The sequence below is a fragment of the Sitophilus oryzae genome, unplaced genomic scaffold (assembly GCF_002938485.1).
Source record: "Sitophilus oryzae breed Bouriz unplaced genomic scaffold, Soryzae_2.0 scaffold_1145_pilon_pilon, whole genome shotgun sequence".
Taxonomy (NCBI): domain Eukaryota; kingdom Metazoa; phylum Arthropoda; class Insecta; order Coleoptera; family Curculionidae; genus Sitophilus; species Sitophilus oryzae.
Window position 1 is genome coordinate 72,358 of NW_022145777.1, and position 22,903 is coordinate 95,260.

Here is a 22,903-nt window from a genome sequence, read left to right on the forward strand (position 1 = left end):
CTCAGTGTACTTCGTTCAGTTACGTATTGCTAATAATTGTTATACCTTCAAAAATATTTTTTTCCAACGACTCGTCGTCGCTGACGCTTTCCCTCTGTTATGTCCAATCCCGTCCCCCAGACCTACATTGTGGCGCAGAACCCCGAAGTGCTGGCGCACCTGATGAAGGAGAACGAGACCAGAGGCGTCACCCCGGCAATGTATACAGTACCAGCCTCGGTATTTAATACGGTAGCGGTAGATTTCGATAAAAAAGATGACATTCCCGAACCCGTCCTCAAAACCTGCCCCATCCCCATGCAGAACCTGCAAAAACTCGATCCGGAGGTTCCGGACGAACCCCCGAAATCAGCCGTCGTCGGTTCGGGAACCTTGGAACGCACGCCTTCGCGTACTAGTACAGACGGTTCCGCTTCTAAGATGGGTTCGTTGGAACGCCGACACGCCGAGGCCACTACCTCTCCTAAACTTAACTCGCTCGAAAGGAACGCGCAAGGCGTGTATAACTCTCACACTAACCTAGAGAAAACCGGAATGTTTAGTCCGAAGTTAGGTTCGTTAGAACGCAAACCGAAAAGCTCTTCCCCGAAGTTCGGTTCTTTGGAACGGTCTCAGGGTCACGTTTCGCGAAAAGATTCCTTGGAAAGGAACGCTGCGATTCGGGATATCGAGTCGCTTCCTAATTATCATCCAGATCCGGTCATTTACCACGTGGAGGACCATGTGAAGAGGTTCGAGGAGAGCATTTACGATTTCGGAGGGGCGAACGTGAAGAGCTGCGCACACAAGCAGCAGTTTTTCGTGAAGTCGACGCAGCACGTGGTCGAGCACAAGCCGCAGGTTTGCCCCGATAGCATGACAGATGGCTTGATTTTGATTTTTGGTTTTCGATTTTCGTTTGTTTCGCATGTTGTTGTTCGGCATGTAGAATGGTAATTTATTTAATGCGATTTTTTTATTTATTTTCACGTTTTTTAAACACTAGCAGAGCGGCCATCAAAGAAATATCTAATGTAAAATGATTTTCGACAATATTTGATTTTTAGAAAGCTTCTTTTGAGTTTGTTTACTACCTGTCATAGATATCCGAATATTTGGACATGAGTTATAAATAACTATGGTAATCGCAAAAAATTTTCAATAAAATGGCAACAAAGAGGGCTAGTGTCGTCATGGCAAGTTTCTAGTGACAGTAGCTATTTTCAAAATTGAAATTAGTTTATGGACTTATTTAAATTTATACCAGTTTACTTTTATTTAATTTACCTACAATAGTTTAATAAATAATATTTATTAATATGTATTTATTATTCTATCAAGAAAAACGAAGAAATAGTTCTTTTATTTATTTTACGATGATTGTAGATTTCTAGATATGTACATGGATTTTCTATAAAAGAGCCAATTACGGCAAATTCATTTTCTTCGCTTCTAACGACAGGTTTCTGCCTAATAGGTTTTTTATAAACCACACTACCAGCTCTGCGAAATAGGATTAGTACTTTTTCAAAGGAACGCTTATCAAGAAGATTCCTATTTGGATATCTTTGAGCATAAGCCCTTGAGGCCAAGAAGCAATTTTCCTCACAAAATAAAATCACTTGTAACATATCTATTCGTTCCGCCAGCAGATACTGCTTTATTTTTCTTGATAAAATAATTACTAATAAAATACTTACTTATTAAACTATTGTAGGTAAATTTAAGTAAACTATTATAAATAATAATGTCCAAAAACTAATATCGACTTTGAAAATAGTTACTGTCACTAGAAAACTGCCATGGCCAGCCATCTAGATTGCATTATTTAAAAATCGCTTTTTACTCAAAATCTGAGCTAGATGGGTATAGAAACCCTAATATAATTTGAAAGAGCATTTGAATCTGCTTCGATTTATTTTAAGAAATACAGGGTGTTGCATTTGAAATAACGAAGTTTTTATATAGAATATATCCTTAAAATAGATCAGCAACTTTTGATAGCCCTGTATAAATTTAAGGAAGCAATACCATTTTTCAGTAAAGTTTATTTCTCTACGTTTAAACTCAGCACAAAAATTAATTCTGAAAAGTAATGTACAAGGTGTTAATAATCTATTCTATTGTAGCATGCAAATTTAAATATCTCAAAAACCAAAGATTTTAGACATATTTAACGCTTATAATAAATATTTTTTATTGGACCAAAGAATCCAAAAATGAAATAAAATACCGGGTGTTCCATAAGAAAAAATATAACTTTGGTATGGATCTTAGTTCTGAAACACCCTGTATATTTCAAAATAATTTTAAATTGTGTACATTGTCTCCCCACATATACTCATAAAATATTTTGTTTCTACATCTTTCCGTTTTCGTATAATCAACCGAGACAAATGAGGTGCGCCACCCTGTATATTTATTTTTTGTCTTTCATATTTCTTTGATGTTGGTACAGTTTGCTAGAATTCCCTATCTATTCATACACACTGAATACAAGTTCTTTTTGCGGATTAAAAAGACATAAAAAAGACGCGTCTCAAAAGTGGCTCACCTCTATAAAAAATACCTGACTGGTTGCATATATTTTATACATTTTATTTTTTATAAAAAAATAGATATCAATATTGGGAATCATAATAAGATATAAAATAAATAAAAATATATAAAGAGGAATAATATTAAAAAAGTAAAGAGATAAATAATATCAAAAATCCTACGTACAATTTCTTAAAATTTTAATCTTTGTCTAATAGACGTAGACATGATTAGGACTCCTTTATGATAAATGTTTATAAATAACGGTAAATATTTTCAATCACTAGGAAAATGATAAGTACACTTAATATAAAGAATACATATTTACATACTACAATATGATCTAAAAAACGTCGTCAGCGATGGCTATGAATTGAAGATCGCTGTCATTTTATCTATTGTATATTTTTGCAAATTGAAAGAAAAATTTATTCCATTCCCATTTTTTTGCCATGCATGTCTTTCCAATATCCAGAACCTGTTTTCCATTTTTTTTTCTTTTACCTAATATAATATTTGATTTAATTTTGTTTTTGTTTATGGTATTTTATTTTGCTGAACGTATGTCATCTTTTTTTCGTATCATTAGTATTTAATGCAATTTAGTATTTTATACTATAGTATTTATACGTTATATCTCGAACAATAAACATAGATTCGCGTATTGTTGCGCTGATAAAATATTATATGTATTGAGCATCTGGATTGTTGTTTAACTATTTTAGTATGGAAACTATATTTGCTTATTTTTTTACATTTTACGAAGGTTAAGATAGAATGGTCTTAACAAAATGTTTCCTCTTGCAAAACAAAGGCGTTGGTATTCCAACAGTTTGCAGGAGTTCAACCTCGGGTATATTAGACATAATGTTGACAACAGAGCCTAATGTATAATCTACCAGCTATACTAATTTTTGATGATCCAAAATAGTAAGTTTGTAGAAGTTTACAGAATGTATTATTCTGTAAAATTCTGATTTTGTTCACAACGACGCGCTGTGAAATTACTTCAAAACTCTGGTAGGTTCTCTCCATATGTTTATAAATCTTAAGAAATAAACTATATCATAGATACATCATTGTCGGTAAAACAATCTCATCGTATTTTTAGTATCCTTTATAAAATTACGTATACGATTTAACTGGAGATTTTATTTCTCACGCGTCACGATTCACAAAAAAAAGTACAGAAACCACTTTCTTTTATCTTATCTAATCAATACCCGATAAAATAATGAGAACGTGTATAAATGTTTATTTATTCTGATTCCTTAAACTCAGAGATAAATTTAATGTAGTGATGGTGAAATCTTTGTAGAAATATATTCGAAAATGAAGACGATAGCGACATTGTAATGAACATGCTTTCTGCTCATAAAGGCTTTTTCAGAACTTACTGAATATTGAAAAAGTAAATATACCCACAGATGTAAAGTAATATCTAGAAGATACTAATAAGGATATATGTGACAGAACGTTTAATACTGAAGTTGTATTCTTTAGTAAACACTTGGGTATTACTCCAAGTTCTCTTACTGAGAACCGTCATTTATGATAGAGAAAAGGATATTTTTTCTCAACTGTACTGTGAGTATTAGTCCAGGAGGCAGTGATTTTTTTGTGCTTATTTTCCAGGTGGGGAAATATATAATAGTTTGTTCCAGTTGTGAGTCTGGCTAAAATTTTCGGCTGGGTTTACTAGATAAAAAAGAGTCCACCTCTTTTTCCAGTCATAAATATTTGACATTTATTGAAATTAATCAGTTAATTAATGGAAATGACAGTTTGGCACATCCCAAGTGGAGGAAAGTTTAACAAATCATTTGACACTATCATAAACTATAATCAAAAGCCAATCTGGCTGATTTACAAAATTGATTACCAAACCCAACCAAACCATGTCATATTGTGACACTTTGTTCAAAAAGTAGTATGATATCGATCATCATTTCCAAGCCAACTTTGCTCTGTTTTTTTTTCTATCATACGGTATATTATTAATAATTAATATCAACTATTAGATATCACTAAAGAGCGAAAATACGAGATATACAGTATTTATAATATAGGAAATTCAAATAATTCGTTTTCTGACAGATGGAAATAAATTGTCTGACTGTTTGACACTTAATGTCAAAGGAAGCTAGAAAAATATACGTTTTCAGACTAAATCTTAAATATGTAACTTAAAAACGATTTATTTAAGGTATAGGAACATGTATAGTTAAAAAGTAATGAATTGAAAAACTTTTCACTAGTGAAATAAAAAAAGTGAGTTTCTATTTGAAAAAAATGATTTATGATAATTTAATCGCTCAATTCCATGACAGCTACCGCCATTATTATATGACATTTGAACATTTTTTTTAAATAGATAACTACATGTCTTCTCTTTATGTCACAGTAGCTGTGGTAATCACTGAATCTGACTTTTGGGCTATACAAATTTTTTTGACAAGTAGTTTTTTTCGTCCAAAAATTTTAAATATTTTTTTTACTCAAAAACGGTTAATGTTAGATATAGAGTGTTTAACATCAATATTCATAGAATTTTACAGAGAATTTAAGTGTGTAATAAAAAATGGGGGCACCTATTTAAAATAAGAAAGTTGCTGTGAACTTCCGGTATTTCTGGAAGTTCCGCCATATTGAAAATATTTTTAATCGATAGATCTCGTTGTAAAACAATGATGTGCAAAAAATCCCCCGATCTAGATATTGTGGTTCTCTAGAAACTTCTTATGCACGCTCAGCCTGGGACACCCTGTATATGAAATTTACTTAGAATAACATACCGAATTATTCTATCGGTGTTTGCTGATGGGAAAATTAGTACCGAAAATCTTCACTGCCTCCTAGACTATATTATACCATGATTCATCGTCGTCGGCAGACTGATCTTACAGAACTAAATAGTTTAAAATTTTTATTACCTATTTACATAATACCGTTTAAGCAGTATTCATTTACAGTTTCGAGTAAGTACGTTTCGAGTGTCGACGCTTCTTATCTTTCACAATTCGCAAGAAAAAAATACAGAAAAAATCACTTATCTTATCTAATCGATTACCGATAAAATAACAAGAAAGTGCATAAAACTTTATTGATTATGATTCCGTATAGCAAGAAACAAATAATGTGGAGGTGGTGTGATCTGTGTGGAAATAAAGTGGACGATACCGACGATAGTGACATTGCCTCTGAAACGGGTTCGTTTGTGCACATAAAAACTACTTTACGTCCGTTACTGGATACTTACAAAGATGCAGAACAACGCTCAGCAGAAGAAGAAGTTAATAAAGACGTATTACGTCAGAAATCGTTCAAAAGCGAAAGTGTAATGTCCAGTGAATATTTGGATGTGGTGAGAGAGGCAGAAATTGTATTAGAGAGCAAGATATATTCTCTCAAAAGTAAAGTGGTCGAACTGGAGCAGAGGATTGATAGTTGCAACAGTCAGTTGCTTGGTTTAGCACAAAAAATATTTGAGGTAACGTTTTGAAATATATTTATCATCATCATTTTCATCTTATTCAACCATTTCCAATTATGGTGTAGCCTCCCTCACATATTTAGTTGGACCCATTCTTGTCTATTGTTGGCTATGGGGCTCAAGTTATCACCCAAGTTTTCTTCTAGGTCTCTTAATTCCTCGTGGGTATCATGCTGTAATTTTGTGATTTTGTGGTCCATCTGTTGTCCGTCCTTCTTTCCAGGTGCCCTGCCCATTGCTATTTGAGGGATTTGATTCTGTAGATGACTATTACCTGGATCTTTTGTCGTATCCGCTCTATTCTTTTACAGTATTTTTTTATTATTCCCACTATTTTTTTGGTTATTTCGTTCCATTGAGTGTTGTGCGACCTGTAGTTTCCTTATAATGTCCATTTTAAGTGTCCAGGTTTTGCATGCATAGGTCATGACTGGTAGTACACATTGGTTAAATGTTTTCTTCTTTAGATAAAGTGGTATTCAAACATAAAATATTATTTTATTAAATTTCAATTCATTTTATTTGGCTTTATAATTTTCCATCTCCATTGAATATACAGAAATATATAGAATGAATGTAGAATGTTTAGGAGGGGAGTTAATCACCGCGAACTTACAGATCTATTGTGTGTTCCCCTTTCTTGAGTTATAACGAGTTATAACCCATCATACAGTCTCAGAGCTTTAGCAAAAGCCAGTATCTGAGACGGCTCCACAGAGGCCAGCTCTCCATTATCGACATCAGTCGTACCAAAGTTCATGGCACGAATGGTCGTTGTCTCGGCGCACTCAGTGATAAGGTGTTCTGGTGTTTCCCCATTTTCCGTCAGGTGTTCGTTGAGGAGACAGTTTCCTGTTAGAAACCCCGTGGGACAATCCGAAGATTGTTGTTACTTAAATCAAGGAAAACATTTGATTTTTCTCGGTCGAAAGTTCTGAGGAACTTTTTCGAGTGTTTTAGACCATGGACACCCATTCCAAGTTACGGATGGAGTCTTCCAGATTCTTCAGTTCCGGTTTCAGTTGGTTCCCGTTTGGAAAACTGATCGGTTCTGGTCCAGTTAGTGGAGTGTTCGCTCCTTTTCTAGCTAGATCATTTGCTTTTTCATTGCCTTCTATCCCTTGGTGAGCAGGAACCCAGAGTAGGAGGACTTTATTTTCTTTGCCTAATTTTTTGAGCTTCTCTAGGCATTCTTTGACAGAAATATATAGAAATTAATTCTAAAAATTTCGGGCTTTATAATAAAAAACAATTATTTGTATAATAATACATGGCGATAATTAGACCATATTTGGGATACAAAAGCTACATTATAGACTAGTATGATAACTAGGCGGTAATTTTATGACTCATAGTGCCGCAGTTATAGAGTTATGCTACCGTAAAATTTAAAAAATAACTTACTTATTCTGTGTAAAATAATTTTTAACGTTTTTTATTGAATTAAAAATTGGAGAAATGAAGCCTTAAAATTTTTACTGCAATTTCACAAAATTGAAAATATTTCAAAAACGGTAAGGTTTAAGTATAATAAACCTTAATCAAATTTGCCTTTATTTTAATCGTAGAAACTAAAAATGTAATAATATACAGGGTGTTCCATTTAAAAAAATACAACTTTGATATTTTTTACTTATTTGAGACATTCTGTATTTTGTAAAATTATTTCTAAATTGTACCTCTAATCTTTCATCGAACCCAAAACTTACAATTTTTAAAAATATAATCGTTTAGCTACAATACTCCGTGTCGTATGTGGTGAACAACCCTGTATATATACCATATTTGCCCTAATGCATCCAGTGGTTTTGGCATTTCAGTATTTTACTTAGAACGATAAACTTCAAGTCAATCCGTTATTGTTCCGCTGACAATTATTCATTTATTTGCCTACGGTATTTGTGAGAAAGGTGATAAGTGGGTTACAATATATTTATTTAACGAATCTACTTTGCGGTTATGTGTAAATAATTGCATAGTACTTGATTGTTATAATCTCAGCTAGTTGGAATTTGAGGAAATTAATATTTTTAGTAACATCTGAAAAAATACTTACCTTTGTTGAGGTTTACTGATATGTGTCATTAATATGGTTCAATCATATTAAATATTATAAGAATACTAGCGTGTACCACCGACTTCGTTCGCATCGAATTAATCATTTGTAATGGTGATAATAAAGCAAAGCAAGAATTTCTATTAACATACAAACTGGATAAAATTTTCTCACATTTATGTCAGCATGAGAAAAAACAATATGGTGATATTATTATATAACTTGGTAATATTTGAGGGTTAGTTTCATCTCGTTGGAATTTGATTTTCGAAAAATCCGTTTGCCAAAAATAAGCTTTTTACGTCAAGCAGTTTAAGCAGAATCGTGGTTAAGAAATTTCCCAACTTTTTGAAACACCCTGTATGATTTTTTAAAAAATTTCAAAATATGTAAAAAAACAAATAAATTATGCTTGTCCCAGCGTTTTCCCGAAAGACTAACCGTTTTTTAAATAACAAATATTGTAATATTTGTGGGGCGTTTTCACCCTCTTGGAATTTGAGATTCGAGAAACGCCTCCTTATCGAACCTCTACACCCCACAGTCAATCCGTTTGCCAAAAATCAGGTTTAAACGTCAAGCAGTTTAAGCAGAATCGTGATTACTCAGTGGTCATATTTTATGAAACACCCTATATAAATTTATAAAAAATCTTAAAATATGTAAAACAACAAAATAAAATATACGTGTTTAACAGTTTTTCCGACAAACTCACTGGTTTTTAAATAAAAAATATTTTTCGAAAAATCCCTTCTTATCGAACCTCTACGCCCTAAAGTCAATCTGTTTTCCAAAAATCAGCTTTTTACGTCAAGCGCTTTACGTACGCAACACCCTGTATATATTTTTAAAAAATCTTTAAATATGTAGAAAAACAAAATAAAATATACGTGTTTAAGCGTTTTTTCGGAAACTTGACCGTTTTTTAAATAAAAATATTGTAATATTTGAGGGGTGGTTTCACCCTCTTGGAACTGGAATTTCAAAAAATTCCTTCTTATCGAACCTCTACACCCTAGAATCTAGAATCAATCTGTATGCCAAAATTGAGCTTCTTACGTTGAGTGGTTTGAGCAGGATCGTGATTAATCAGTATGTCAGTCACTTAAGGATTTTATATATTAGTATAGATTGACAAGGAATCAATTTTTTTAATTTTAATGTTATTTATAATCAACTAGTATTATTAAATGTTCTAGATATTTATTTAAAAAGTGAACTACTAGTTTTTGAGACTGACAAGTCATTGCTTTTTTTTCATTTTAAGATGTATTTTATCTTATCGATCATTAAACTTATTCAGTCAAGATCAAAGTAAAGTGCAAAATTACTTTTCATTGGTTATTATTTGTTGAATTTCTGAAGAGATATTTATAGTAACTTACTAACTTTCTACTTTTATTTTTATTTTCACCGCTACACCTTAAATAATTATCACTAATAACAGATGCTTTTATAATGAGTTTAAACCTGTTTATGCCCTATACAGGGTGTCTCAGGCTGAGCGTGCATTAGAAGTTTCTAGAGAACTGCCATATCTAGATCGGAGATTTATCGATTAAAAATATTTTCAATACGGCGGCACTTCCGGAAATACTGGAATTTGGCAGCAACTTTCTTATTTTAAATGGGTACCCCCATTTTTTATTACATAATTATATTCTCTGTAAAATTTTATGAGTTTTGATTTTTTGAGAAAAAAAAAATATTTCAAATTTTTGAAGGAAAAAAACTGCCTGTCAAAAAAATCTGTATAGCCTAAACGACAAATTTAGTGATTACCACAGCCAGTGTAGCATAAAGAGAAGACATGTGGCTATCTATTTCAAAATTTAAAAAATTGTTCCAATGACATATATTAGCAGTAGCTGTCATGGAAATGAGCGATTAAAAAATTATCATAATTTATTTTTTCAAATGGAAACCCACTTGTTTTATTTCATTAGTGAAAAGGTTTTTCAATTCATTTCTTTTTGACTATACATGTTCCTATACCTAAAATAAATCATTTTTAAGTTATTTAAGATTTAGTTTTAAAGCGTATTTTTTTCTTGATTTTATCTAGCTTCCTTTGTCATTAAGTGTCGAACCATCAGAGAATTTATTTCCTTCCGTCGAAAAACTAATTATTTGAATTTTTTATATTATAAATATTGCTGGTAAAACATTATAAAGTGTATTTATAAAAATATCTCGTATTTTAGTGATAGCTAATGGCAATATGACATGGCCAGATATAGTTTTTACATGGCGTGACGTTTAAAATCATAATCTACTGGTTAAAAAACAAAAAATATACCCTTTAAAACTAAATCTTAAATAACTTAAAAACGATTTATTTTAGGTATAGGAACATGTATAATCAAAAAGTAACGAATAAAAAAACCTTCTCACTAGTGAAATAAAAAAAGAGTGTTTCCATTTGAAAAAAATGATTTATGAAAATTTTTTAATCGCTCAATTCCATGACAGCTACTACGGCCGATATTGTATCACATTCGAACAATTTAAATTTTGAAAAAGATAGCCACATCTCTTCACTTTATGCCACAGTGGCTGTGGTAATCACTAAATTTGTGTTGTTTACGGTCAGAAACAGGTGGTTTTCTTCCCATTTGTAATAAAACTGGTGGTGTATCTAAACGAATTTGTCAGCTGTTTAGTCATATAAATTGACTACTCTATTTATAAATATTTTTTTTTACTTTATACAGTATTGCAAAAGCAATACAACGGGCAATTGTTGACCGATAATTTTAAGTTAATGTTGTTTAATACAATATCGCATTGGGTATTATTGTATTACAGTATTATTATATTACATCTATTGAACAAAACTAACTTACGCTTATTAAAATAACGCATCACTTGCATTTTCAATATTTTTGTTTGCTCTTGAACAAATTCGGCAGATCTTTTTTCAAATAATTGCACAAGTAAACCACTCAAACAACATGGCAAGTATATGCCAATAACAAATGTTTGCCAAGTACACATGTCGTTTGAGCCTAACTTCAATATGTAAAATTACGCCAAGCCAAGTCAACTTTACATTTGTTTCGATCTTACGGTATAATAATCCTTATTTATTTAATTAGAAATCAATTTAGGTATATGTATTTATATTGCAGTCGCAAATTTGGAGAACCTGATAAGGTATGATAATAATATTTTAGGGAAATTTGCTATGAAATTTAATCTGATTAACTGGAATTACGTGGTTTATGTAGATACATGAATGTATAAAACCAACACACATTTTTAGTTGACATTCAAATGCTTAAAATAATATTAATTATTTTAAGCAATGATTGATGTATGACGTAGGAGTTATAGTACAATTATATAGTATAATTAATATCAAGTCTGCTAGTAAAGATTTTTAGCTTAAAGTATCACAACATAGTTTATTTAAACCAAAAACTTGTAATATAAAACTAAAGCATCAAAACGAATGACAATGTCAGGAAATAGATAAACAAATGAGGCAACTTGACATTTTTTTACGGCAGAGCTACCACCTGAATCCCCAGCGGGAAATTTAAATTCCAGTTAATCAGCCCGGCGCCGAATATGTCCCAATGAATTTAAAAATTGCGCCCTCGATTACGTAACTCAACATTTAATTGATATTGCTTATATGTATGTATTGTGTGTAGCTCCTAGAATAAAAAACTTGGGAATTTTGTTAAGTGCAAACCAAAAATGTACCAGGATGTATTTCAGGAAAATATTTTAACTTCTATAGGGTGGCTCAAAAAGTGTGAGTGGATCGGGATGATTTTTTTAAACGGAACACCCTGTATATTATTGTATTTTTGGCTTCGTTTCAGATCACTTTACATAATCCTAAGATATGAATAAATACATTTCGATAGTTTCAGAGATATTAATAAATAAATAAAAAACATTTATATTTTTCAACCTTTATTAAAAAAATATATTACAAATACAAGAACTGTCCTGAAATCAAAACTGTATTAGGTATTTACTTTAGATGGTCTATACTTAACTTTGCTATAAATTCGTAATCTTAAATCATACAAGATGTTCAAAATTCTACGCCAAACTTTCTAAAATATAAAATAATTTTTCTTTGTTTTTTTAAATAGAACACTACTGCACACCATGTATATTATTTTTTTTATTAGATGGAGAATTAAGAAATGAACATTTTTTGTATTTAAAGTATTTCAAAATTTTTAATGGTTTCGCAGATACACACAGTATTATTTCATATGGGCTCTCTCAATCGTAAAATACGAGAGAAAAATCATTGGGTGGATTTGATAAAAATTTACTATGGAAAATGACATATCGTCCTATTGCTGCCAAAAGTCACTAACTAACATTTTTCCGAACAACCAAATTCAATCACTAACTATGTTTTGAATCGGAGAATCGATTGCAAAAGTCATTAACTACGATTTCTGGCTATTTATGTTTTATTTTAATACCGAATAGTTACTAACTATAACATCTTTATGCAATGCAATTCTTCTTTAGACGCATTTTTCTCGGAAGTAATAAAAAGTAAGTTAGTGACTTTTGGCAGCAATGGGACGATATGAAATATGAAACCGCGAATATCTGCGAAACTGTTAAAAATTTTGAAATATTCTAAATACAAAAAATGTTCATTTTTTAATTCTCGATCTATTGAAAAAATAATATACAGGGTGTTCAATTAAAAAAAACGGAGAAAAATTATTTTATATATTAGAAAGTTTGGCTAAAATTTTTAACATCCTAATGATGTACGATTACCATATTTATAATAAAGTAAGTACAGACATCTAAAGTAAATATCTATAGTTTTGATTTCAGGACAGTTCTTGTATTTTTAATAATTTTTTAAGAGAGGCTGAAAAATACATATATATTTTTTATTTATTTATTAATATCTCTGAAACTATCGAAATACATTAATTTATACATTAATTGTTTATCATTATTAAATATGTATTTATGTAATAATATTAGAATAATTTAACGATATTTATCTATGAAACAGCTAATTTTTATTGAATTTATTTGTATTTAACAGACTTTATTTCAGTAATATTTTTCTAAGAAAGTAAACCTCAAAGTACCTCAAAGAGCTGTACTACTTATGTTGTGAAATATGATTAAATAATTTGATGTGATACACCATATTTTTCTGTATCTATAACAAAATTCAATAGTACTAAAATATTATAAGAAATAACATGAATCCTTTTATTAAGAAATTACAACACAATCGTTTTTAACATTAGAAATATGTAATCTGGAAATAATTGATTTTCTGAAAAGCTTACAAAATTATCTTATCTAGATTCTGCGAAGAGTTATACAGAATTGAACAGTTTCTCTGAAGAGTCTAAAATTATATGTGACATATGCTAGTTCGTTAGAAAATATTTAAGACGTCTTTAATTTAATATATTTTTTTTCAAGTACCTACATACATACATGAATCGAAAAATATTTTTAGATTTTTTTTAGATTTTGATTATGATATGAAATAAACATACTGAGTATAAGTATTTTTTCGATGTTATAAGTAAATTGGTAGAATGGACCAAAAAAGGATTAAAAATAGATGGAGAATATCTTAACCATCTAAGATTTGCTGATATAGCCTTAACTAGTGATGGGAAAAACCGATTAATTTTAATAATCGAGTACTCGAGTTTCAAGCGATTGCAATAACAGAGTGATCGCTCGAGCGAAATATCACTCGTATTTAAAAATACGGGTTTTCACCATATACATATAACTATATATACTCAGTGTTCCCTATTTAACCCCGTGTGCTGTTCCCGTGCCGTAAGAAAAAGACAACATAACTCAGCTTCATATTAATGCTGCATAAGTCTATTTCACCCGGATATCGATTGAACTGCGATTGCGCCAAACTCCGATTGATTGTTGTTTTAGTTCTGTTTGAATTACTTTTTATTTGTGCGCGTAAAAGAGTGATTTTGTTTAGTTTATTGTTTTCAACTATTTTTTGATATTTTTCCAACTCCATGATAATGTGTTATAAATAATAAAAATATAAATAATATATACGGCGTCGATAAATGTAATTTGCTACCTGCAACGTATGTAGAAAATTCGCTCGGCTTTTTATCGAGTATGTCACATTAGAATCGGATTTAAATTTATTTCATTCTAGGATCACTTGCGTTCGTCGCTTGGTACTCGTCACTTGCATCGCTCGTTCATAATCGAGTACCCATCACTCAGTCTTAATTGCCAGTTATTCCATCACTAGTCTTAATTACCAATAGTCCTGAAAAACTACAAGCTTAAATTAACGAACTAAATACAGCCAGCAATAAAGTAGGTCTCAAAATGAATTTAGCAAAAACTAAAGTGATGTACAACGAACTAGTAGACAGAAAGGAAATTCTAATAAGTAACACAACATTGGAAATACTAAAAGAACATATATATATTTGGGACAACTAATACACAGCTCGGGATCTCTACTACCAGAAATCAACAGAAGACATTATTTTGAAACTCGCGTATGGAAGAAACTCAATCATATTCAAATCTTGAATACCACTTTATCTAAAGAAGAAAGCATTCACGGCATGCGAAACTTGGACACTTAAAACGGACACATATTGTTTTTAGTAAATGTCATTGTCGTTTGATTTGGGGTTATAATTTTATTGACGGACATCGAATTAAAATTTGATTTGGCAAACAATTTTTAATTCTAACTTTTTGATTTTTTAATTTAAAATTTATTTTTTATTACTAACATAGTATGTTACTGATGCTTTAAAATAAGAATTTCTTAGACGTATTAATAAATACGAGTAAATTTTTATTATTTTAGGCATCTTGAACTTCTGAAGTATCAAAGTGTATTTTATTGTTTAAAATCTGTTAGAATAGTTTTTTTATAAGTTTTTTAAAATAGGTACGATTTACCTGAAAAAAAAACTGATTTATGCGCCTAAAATTATAAATTGAAAGACAGTCAAAATGAGTAAAATCCCAACATACCTACAAGAATTTAATAAAAATGTAACTCACTCAATTAATCATTTCAGAACGTACTTAAATTTTCTAAACAATATGACTGATCTCAGACGCATCTTAAACTAGGACGCATAATAACAAATAATGATGACCTAACGTTGAACGATCGCTGAAATATTCGAAATATCATCAGAAGTGGGATTGTGTTAGACTTTTTTTTGGTAGCAGTCAGAACCAATCAGACTATTATTAGAACTTTGTTCTCATATTATGGCTTCCTTACCTAAAAGTACATATCGTCGGTGAAATGTGATAAACTGCTAACTCCATTATTTCTAATTTTACAGGAGAGCAAAAAACGGTTTGGTTTCGAAAAGTCCTTTTATTTAAATTATATTTCGTAATGATCATCAAAAATAATAAATAAAAATTATCTAACTACAATGTAAAATGATTATTTTGCGACAGATTACGGATACAAAACAGCTTTGTTTTGTAATCTTAGTGTGTAATAAAGCGATAAAAGTACCTGGAAATAAATCCAATCCAAAATGTCATAAATCATAATGAAACATAAATATATGTATTGGTAAATCCTATTTATTAGCAATAACTGGATATGAACTGATAACGATTTTTTCTCGGTACTTTTTATTCCATATCTAAATATTTAGACATCTCAATACTGTTTTGTTATTTAGATATCTCAATAATTGATTTCGGATAAAAAAATTCATCATTTAATCCGGTAACCTTTTGTATTTGGAATATTTTAATACATATTATGAAAAATGATTTAAATTCATTTGGAGAGCAAAGTTTTGGTATATATTGAGAGAGTTTTGGTATAAAAAAACTCATATTCCAAATACTCCTATCTCCTATCCCTGTCCATTTGCTTTAATTTTAGAAGCATCAGTATATCACGTTATGGTATGGTCTTTTATATGCTGAGCAAACGTTCCTCTCTTCCAATTCTTTTTATTGCTCAATACTACAGTGAGGTGTTTCTCAAAGTTGTACATTCTTGGTATGTCACCCACTGGGAGTTGGTGGAGTGGAATTTTCTTTTTGAGAGTGTTCCAAGCTACTGACCTGAAAATTCTCCCTGTACTGTTTCCGTCAATGACCATTCTAATCATGGTCGTATTGGCATATCTACCGACGACAATGCGCAGTGGTGTTATGTCTAGGCTTTGGTTTAGGATGTCCTCCATTGCTGCTGTTGGGCATGTTCTCATAGCACCCGTGATGCAGATTCATGCCAGTCTCTGTACTTTGCACACGTTTTGCCTTGCTGTATGTTGCTCTAGTTTTGCGTACCAAGCAACTGCTCCATAGGTAATCACGGGTCATACTCATGTAGCCCATCTATTTCCCGCCAGTCTTGGGCATATCATGAGAGCCTTTGTGGCTTTGCTGGTAATGTTCTTAAAGTGCTTGTTCCAGAGAAATTTACTGTCCAGGGTTATGCCCATATATTTGACATCCTGTGACGGTAGTATCGGTGAAATATTCGAAATATCAGAAGTGGGATTGTGTTAGACTTGCTTTTGGTAGCAGTCAGAACCAGTCAGACTATTTTCAAAAAATGACTCCAAGGAAATGAGTTATTTCCTTTCCATCTAGATGAATTCTGTTCAAAAGAAAGCAAATAACATTTAAATGCCGGTTCCAATTAAAACAAACTTCTATACGAAAGTACAACTTTAACGCACCTTCAAAAAAGTCTAATACAACTTTTGCATAAAATCATTTGGGGAGATAATGTTTGACTTTTTTAAAATTTACATGGGATTTCTTATATCCCGTGTAGTGTTCCGATGCACCACACGGTATTGGTTGAACCAAAATCACAATATACATTTTAATCTTAAATTGCACAACACACGTTGCACCGGAACCCACTGTAAATTTATTTAATAATTTTTAAATTCACATTTATTTTTGTGTTATTAGATTCGACTTTCTTAGAATTCGTTGCGTAGTTTGCCATATTTATAATAGTTTATTCAGTTTTCTTAGCTTCTTATTGTTTTTTTAGAATGATATTTTGTTGGCGTTAACAATATCTGATTACTTTTTCGGTATTTGTCATTTTTAATACCTTTAATAATAATTTTATGTTTTTTTCAGCCTACCATTTCATTGTACAGCAATCAGTTTTTCGACACTGTGAGGTACCCGTCATCAGGTCACATTAATCACAATGTCCTGGAACAGCAATTGCGTCAGCAACAGATCGAATCGGAAGAGGATTCTAGGTGGCTATTAGAGTCAGAAACAAACCTGGTTAGTATCATTAACCAGGAAATTTTTAAACTGAACCTCTACCATTTAAAGTATATGAGAAATTATATGTCAGTCATGTGTTTTCGTTTTCACTTGTCAGTTAAGTCAGCTTATAGAGAATTATAAGCTGACTGACAAGATCATTGCGATTTATCGAAAAAGACTGTAAAATAGTTAGTTGTGTAGCGTGCGGTAGATCTCGGTCAAAAATCGAGGGAAATAATGGAATAACTTTTTGCTAGTAAGTGACTTTACAATAAACATACGTGTAGGAAACCGATCATTTATTAAATTCACTTAAAATTAACTAATTCTATATTTTTTCTTGCATTTTTGCTTTTATTTACTACTTGACAAAGATTAGATGTCAAAGAATTTAGCTAAATAATAAGTTTACAAGTAGTAAAGCTCAAAGCTAAATAATGATTTAAAAATAACTTGACGTTTTGTCAACTAGACCATATCTCAGACCGTAGACCATAGTCAACATAGAACCTGTCATATCATCTTCATATATAAATTAGAAACCTATACTTTAATGTCTTTTGCGCCGTCTGGCGATGCGGAAGTAACTAAATTTGTAGTTCTATAAAATTACTATTGAGTATCTGGGGCCTGCTGCCGACTTAAACATTGTCCATCTCTGAACTCCATCTCATAACGCACTGTCAACTTTTCAATGAACTGACTTTATAAATGCGCTCGTTCATTTCATGGTGTTGAACTACTGCTACCTCACTATTCAACTACTTCGATCTTTATACTCGTACTATGTATGTACGAGTATAAAGATCGATAAAGACCGCTTTTTTCTTTCAGAGGAAAAGACTGAGTACGGCAGCGCCCGACGAAACCGATGATCTCCTTCACCAGCAGAAATCTCTCCCCACCAGTCCTCTTAGCTCGTCCAATCCCCAGTTGGTGACGGCGATGGGCGAGATGACCTTGGCACAGAGCGGGAACGGCTTGCAGAGCAGTACGGGCTCCTTGTCCAGCAGCAAGAGTCATTCTCCGGCAACGTCGCTTAACAACACGCTGGCCAATCAACAGGCGACGTTCGAATATGGAAGCGATACTGATAGACCGAGGGTAATAGAAAGATACATATTAAATATGACAACACTTAATATTGAACTATTATTCATTAATAGATATTTACGATACAAGTGAGTTAACAGTATCATTAAGATACGCGTCTGAAAGTTGCAAGACGAGTGCGTAGCACGAGTTGTGTAACCACACAAGTATCTTAATGGAGTTAACTCGCGTGTATTGTACAATATTTTATCTACGTCTAACTATAAAAACACACAATGAACTTTAAAAATTATTGTGCTTAACTATATACCTATCCTAAATATCAATTACCTTAATACCTTTGTTCAAATAACACCATGCATGGCAATGTGAATATGACAGTAAATAATATTGGTGTCACTATTTTAAAAAATGAGCGATTCGGAAAGTATTCCCCAGAGAGAAACTAATAACTAAAGTGAGAGGGCTTGTGGAATAGGGCATTTCGTAGAAAAGTTTATTTTGTCACCGCGCATCCCAGACGCGCATAGCGTTTAGGCGGTCAAAAAAGGAAGTTTTCAACTTTGCAAGTTAAACATTTGACAGGATTAATTAGATTGTCAGTAGCTTTTTCTATATTCTTAGTTCTAGAAGGAGATAACTAAAATCTGTTGATAATCGGAGCAAATCGGAGTAATAAATTGTTTTTGACTGAATGTGCCTGTTCTTTTAGCTTGTCAGAAGAGCAGATTATTGTCATTATTGATTATTTCAGATTCCACGATTATTCCGCATTTTGTAATTTTTGTTTTGTGGTTGAGACCCAGACAAAACGTTTCCTTTAAAGGTAAGTTTTATCTCGGTAATTATATTTTAACATACCTAATAGTAATAGTGAGTGCACATAATAATCGTATATTGCTAATTTATTTTTTTTTTAATTTAAAACATCACATTCTTTTCTGATACCTATGGAACGACTAGGTATTATACCTGGTATTATTTCCAGTAATACAAATTATTTTCTTCAACTGCTAGGTTCTTGTTATAGAATAAAGACCATCAAAAACATTCATTACCTACGGGATACCGACTGATACTCTGTGCGAGCTCCAAACCGTGCTTCCCTGTTCACTCCCAACCAAGTTAGATAAAAAAGATACTGAAGATTGCAGCCTTGAGTTGGAGTATGGCAAGGAGTCTGGAGTTAAAAAAATTATTATGTTCCTACACAGTATTTTATTTATAGGTTTTAATGCTTTAAAGTCTAATAATAAATTTTCGTTGTCAAGAAAATAATCTAAAAAAACTACGAAGATTTCTTATAAACTTGAAAGATTAAGATTTGGTTCAAATATACAAATTTTAAATTTTTGGCGTCTGTATATAGGTATGAATGGAACCTACTATATCGATAATACGCTCATAGTTCGGGTTAGACGCCAAAGGCCGCGCCACTAACACAGTCTTCAAAAATTAACGTTGATCGGTCTCTCTCACTTTAGTTATTAGTGTTCTCTCTGGTATTCCCTCTGACATTGAAGAAGGGGCATTCAGAGCCATTTCTGGATTGCTTTCCAGCAAGATCGAAACAGAAGTATGACTATACATACTCTAAGTATGAAAAATGGTGCACCGAAAAAAAAGTACACAACTATGGAAATGAAAAGGTACTCATAACATATTTTTCCAATTTAGTGCAAAATAAATGTTTTACAAAATACTTTTTTCTCTTTGGTAGTCATCTAAACAAGTAGTGCGGTAATGAAAATGCGTGAGTTAAGAACTTCTTAACTCACTGACGTAGATCAATAACATTACACAACGATAAATGAACAGAATAGGAAAATGCTAAATATTTTATTTTATACAGAAGAATACAGAAGACAGATGATTAAAACTAAACTAATATCTACAAATAGAGCGCTTATACAGGGTGCTACAAATTCGGGGTATGGGCACTTGTATCTCGGAAACCGTAATAGATACGAAGATGGTTAAATTTGGACAAAGTTGCTCCTAGGGATGTTCACCAAGATGCTATTTTTTTCAGCAAGGGCGAATTTGTGATGCTCAGTAGTGAACAGATGTTGAATACAGATATAATGCGCGGTGGTGAACGCATTGTCTACCGACAACCAGATGGTCCACACTCTGTTCAGGAAAGCATAACAAAAGATATATTAAAGAACCCGCTTTCTTAAAATTCTCTCTCGAAAACGTTGCTAGCTCTTTAAGTAAAACTAAGCTAGACTATAAGTAAAACAGCGAAATCGTTATGGAAATGAAAATATAAAATGACACCAATCACAAGCAAATCGTACATCCGATGAACGGAGGCATGAAAATGCAATAAATTTAAAAACTGCGTAATTTTCTAACCAATCGAAGTCTTTAAATTCTACCAATAAAATTAATATCGTATCGTCGAATATCGGATGCATGAAAATCAAGCTTTAATCCGCTTTGTCTTATATTAATTTAGCTGACTAAAATTATATTTTACATTTTTTTTTCCCAAATTGATACAATGCCAAGTCGGTATTAATTTTGGTTCTTGACAAAATATTTTATGTATTAGGTTATTGACGATTTTTTTTAAACTTTTTTTCTAGGAAGTACACCAAAATCCGACGGCAAACTTAGATCGTACAAACGACAAAATCTACGCGTGTACGACGGACGTAGTGAGAGCTGTGATGTCTTTGTCTCAGGGGGTGCAACAATCTCAGGCGCATCAATATTTGGACTTGGTGAAGAAAGTGGGTTTAGATCTCCGGGCGTTGTTGGCCAGCGTCGACCAGATGGTCGTCATATTTCCTCCTTCAGCCATCAAAGAGGTGGAAATGGCCCATAAAGTGCTATCCAAAGATATGGCGAATCTTGTGAGCGCGATGAAACTTGCGCAGCAGTATAGCAGTACGACTTTGGACGGGGAGTATAGAAAGTGAGTTGAGATTTGTTGATAATTACCACAGATTAGGTATACTATATGTATACAGATAAAAATCTTGTCCCTAATTCGTGGTGCGAAAATTGTTTTTTATGACGATGAGCAAACGAGTAAAATTTCCTGTGCGCAAAAATAAACTCGCGTTTAAACAGCGCAGTAACTGGGCCAGTCAGGCGCTGTGCACAATTTTAGAGGCCATAAGTGGGCGTGCTTGTGCGCAAACTAGTAACCTAACTAGTGCGCGACTCCGAAAATTGGAACCACGAAAAACAATGCTTTTGACTATAAGTTTATAATCTGTGATATTACTCTGAGTTATATGATATTGCTACTGAGTCCCTGCAATTATCTATAGTGTGACCAACGGATCTGTAGCTACGGGGTATCGGCAGGGGAACGCAGTTGTAAACAAAACACGCCCAATTTCATTCATAAAATAGGCATGGGCGTACGGTGTTATATGAAAATAATGTGTATCATAAATATAATACTCAGATTAATATTTTTTTTCAAAAAACTTTATGCTGTTTAATATGGCGGCATTTCCGGAAATACGAGAAGTTGACAGCAATTTTCTTATTTTAAATAAGTACCCCAATTATTTTGCATACTTAAATTCTCTGTAAAATTTTATAAATTTTGATATCAAACACGCTAACCCAACATGAACCGTTGTTGGGAAAAAAATAATTTTTGAGAAAAACTGTCTGTCAATAAAATTTGTATAGCCTAAACGTCAAATTGAGTGATTAACACATGTGGCTATATATTTCAAAAGTTAAATTGTTTGAATATCATATAATATTGACTGTAGCGGTCATGGAAGTGAGCGATTAAAACATTATCATAAATTATTTTTTTCAAATAGAAACCCACTTTTTTATTTCAGTAGTGAAAAGGTTTTTCAATTCTTTATTTTTTGATTATACCATCTTCCATACCTAAAATTAATCGTTTTTAAGTTATTTAAGATTTAGTTTTAAAACGTATATTTTTCTTGATTTTATCTAGATTTCTTTGATATTAAATCTCGAACAATCAGACAATTTATTTCCTTCTGTCAGAAAACTATTTATTTGAAAACTATCTATTTTTTTTCTTCTCGTATTCTTTAGTGATATCTAATAGATAATATCATTAATAATATACCGTATGATCGAAAAAAAACGCCGTAAAGTTGGCTTGGAGATGAGGATCGATAATATACTGATTTATTTTACAAAATGTCACAATATGCCATGATCAGATATATTGTTTTACATCGCTTGACGTTTAAAGTCATCGGCTACTCGTTAAAATCAAGAAAAACATTTGTTTAAAACTAAGTCTTAAATACCATAAAAATTTATTTTAGGTATAGGAACATGACTAATCAAAAAGTAACTAACTGACAAAAATCACTAGTGAAATAAAAACAAGTAGGTTTCTATTTGAACAAAATGATTTATGATAATTACCTCAATTATTAAATAATTAATAATAATTATTATACCTCAATTCCAGGACAGCTGCGACTTATATTATGTGACATTCGAATAATTTAATTTTTGGAATAGATTGCCACATGTCTTTTTTTTATGGCTGCGGTAAT

At 31.9% G+C, this 22,903-nt stretch overlaps 1 protein-coding gene across 1 annotated transcript in view; it reads left to right on the plus strand.

The window, feature by feature from the left end:
- The window catches only part of LOC115886291 (focal adhesion kinase 1-like), a 61,093-nt gene that overhangs the window by 37,283 nt on the left and 907 nt on the right, over nt 1-22,903 (plus strand). Inside the window, 4 exon segments of the mRNA XM_030905385.1 lie at nt 127-840; nt 17,187-17,342; nt 18,162-18,431; nt 20,975-21,306. Coding sequence (XP_030761245.1) covers nt 127-840; nt 17,187-17,342; nt 18,162-18,431; nt 20,975-21,306 — 1,472 coding nt within the window.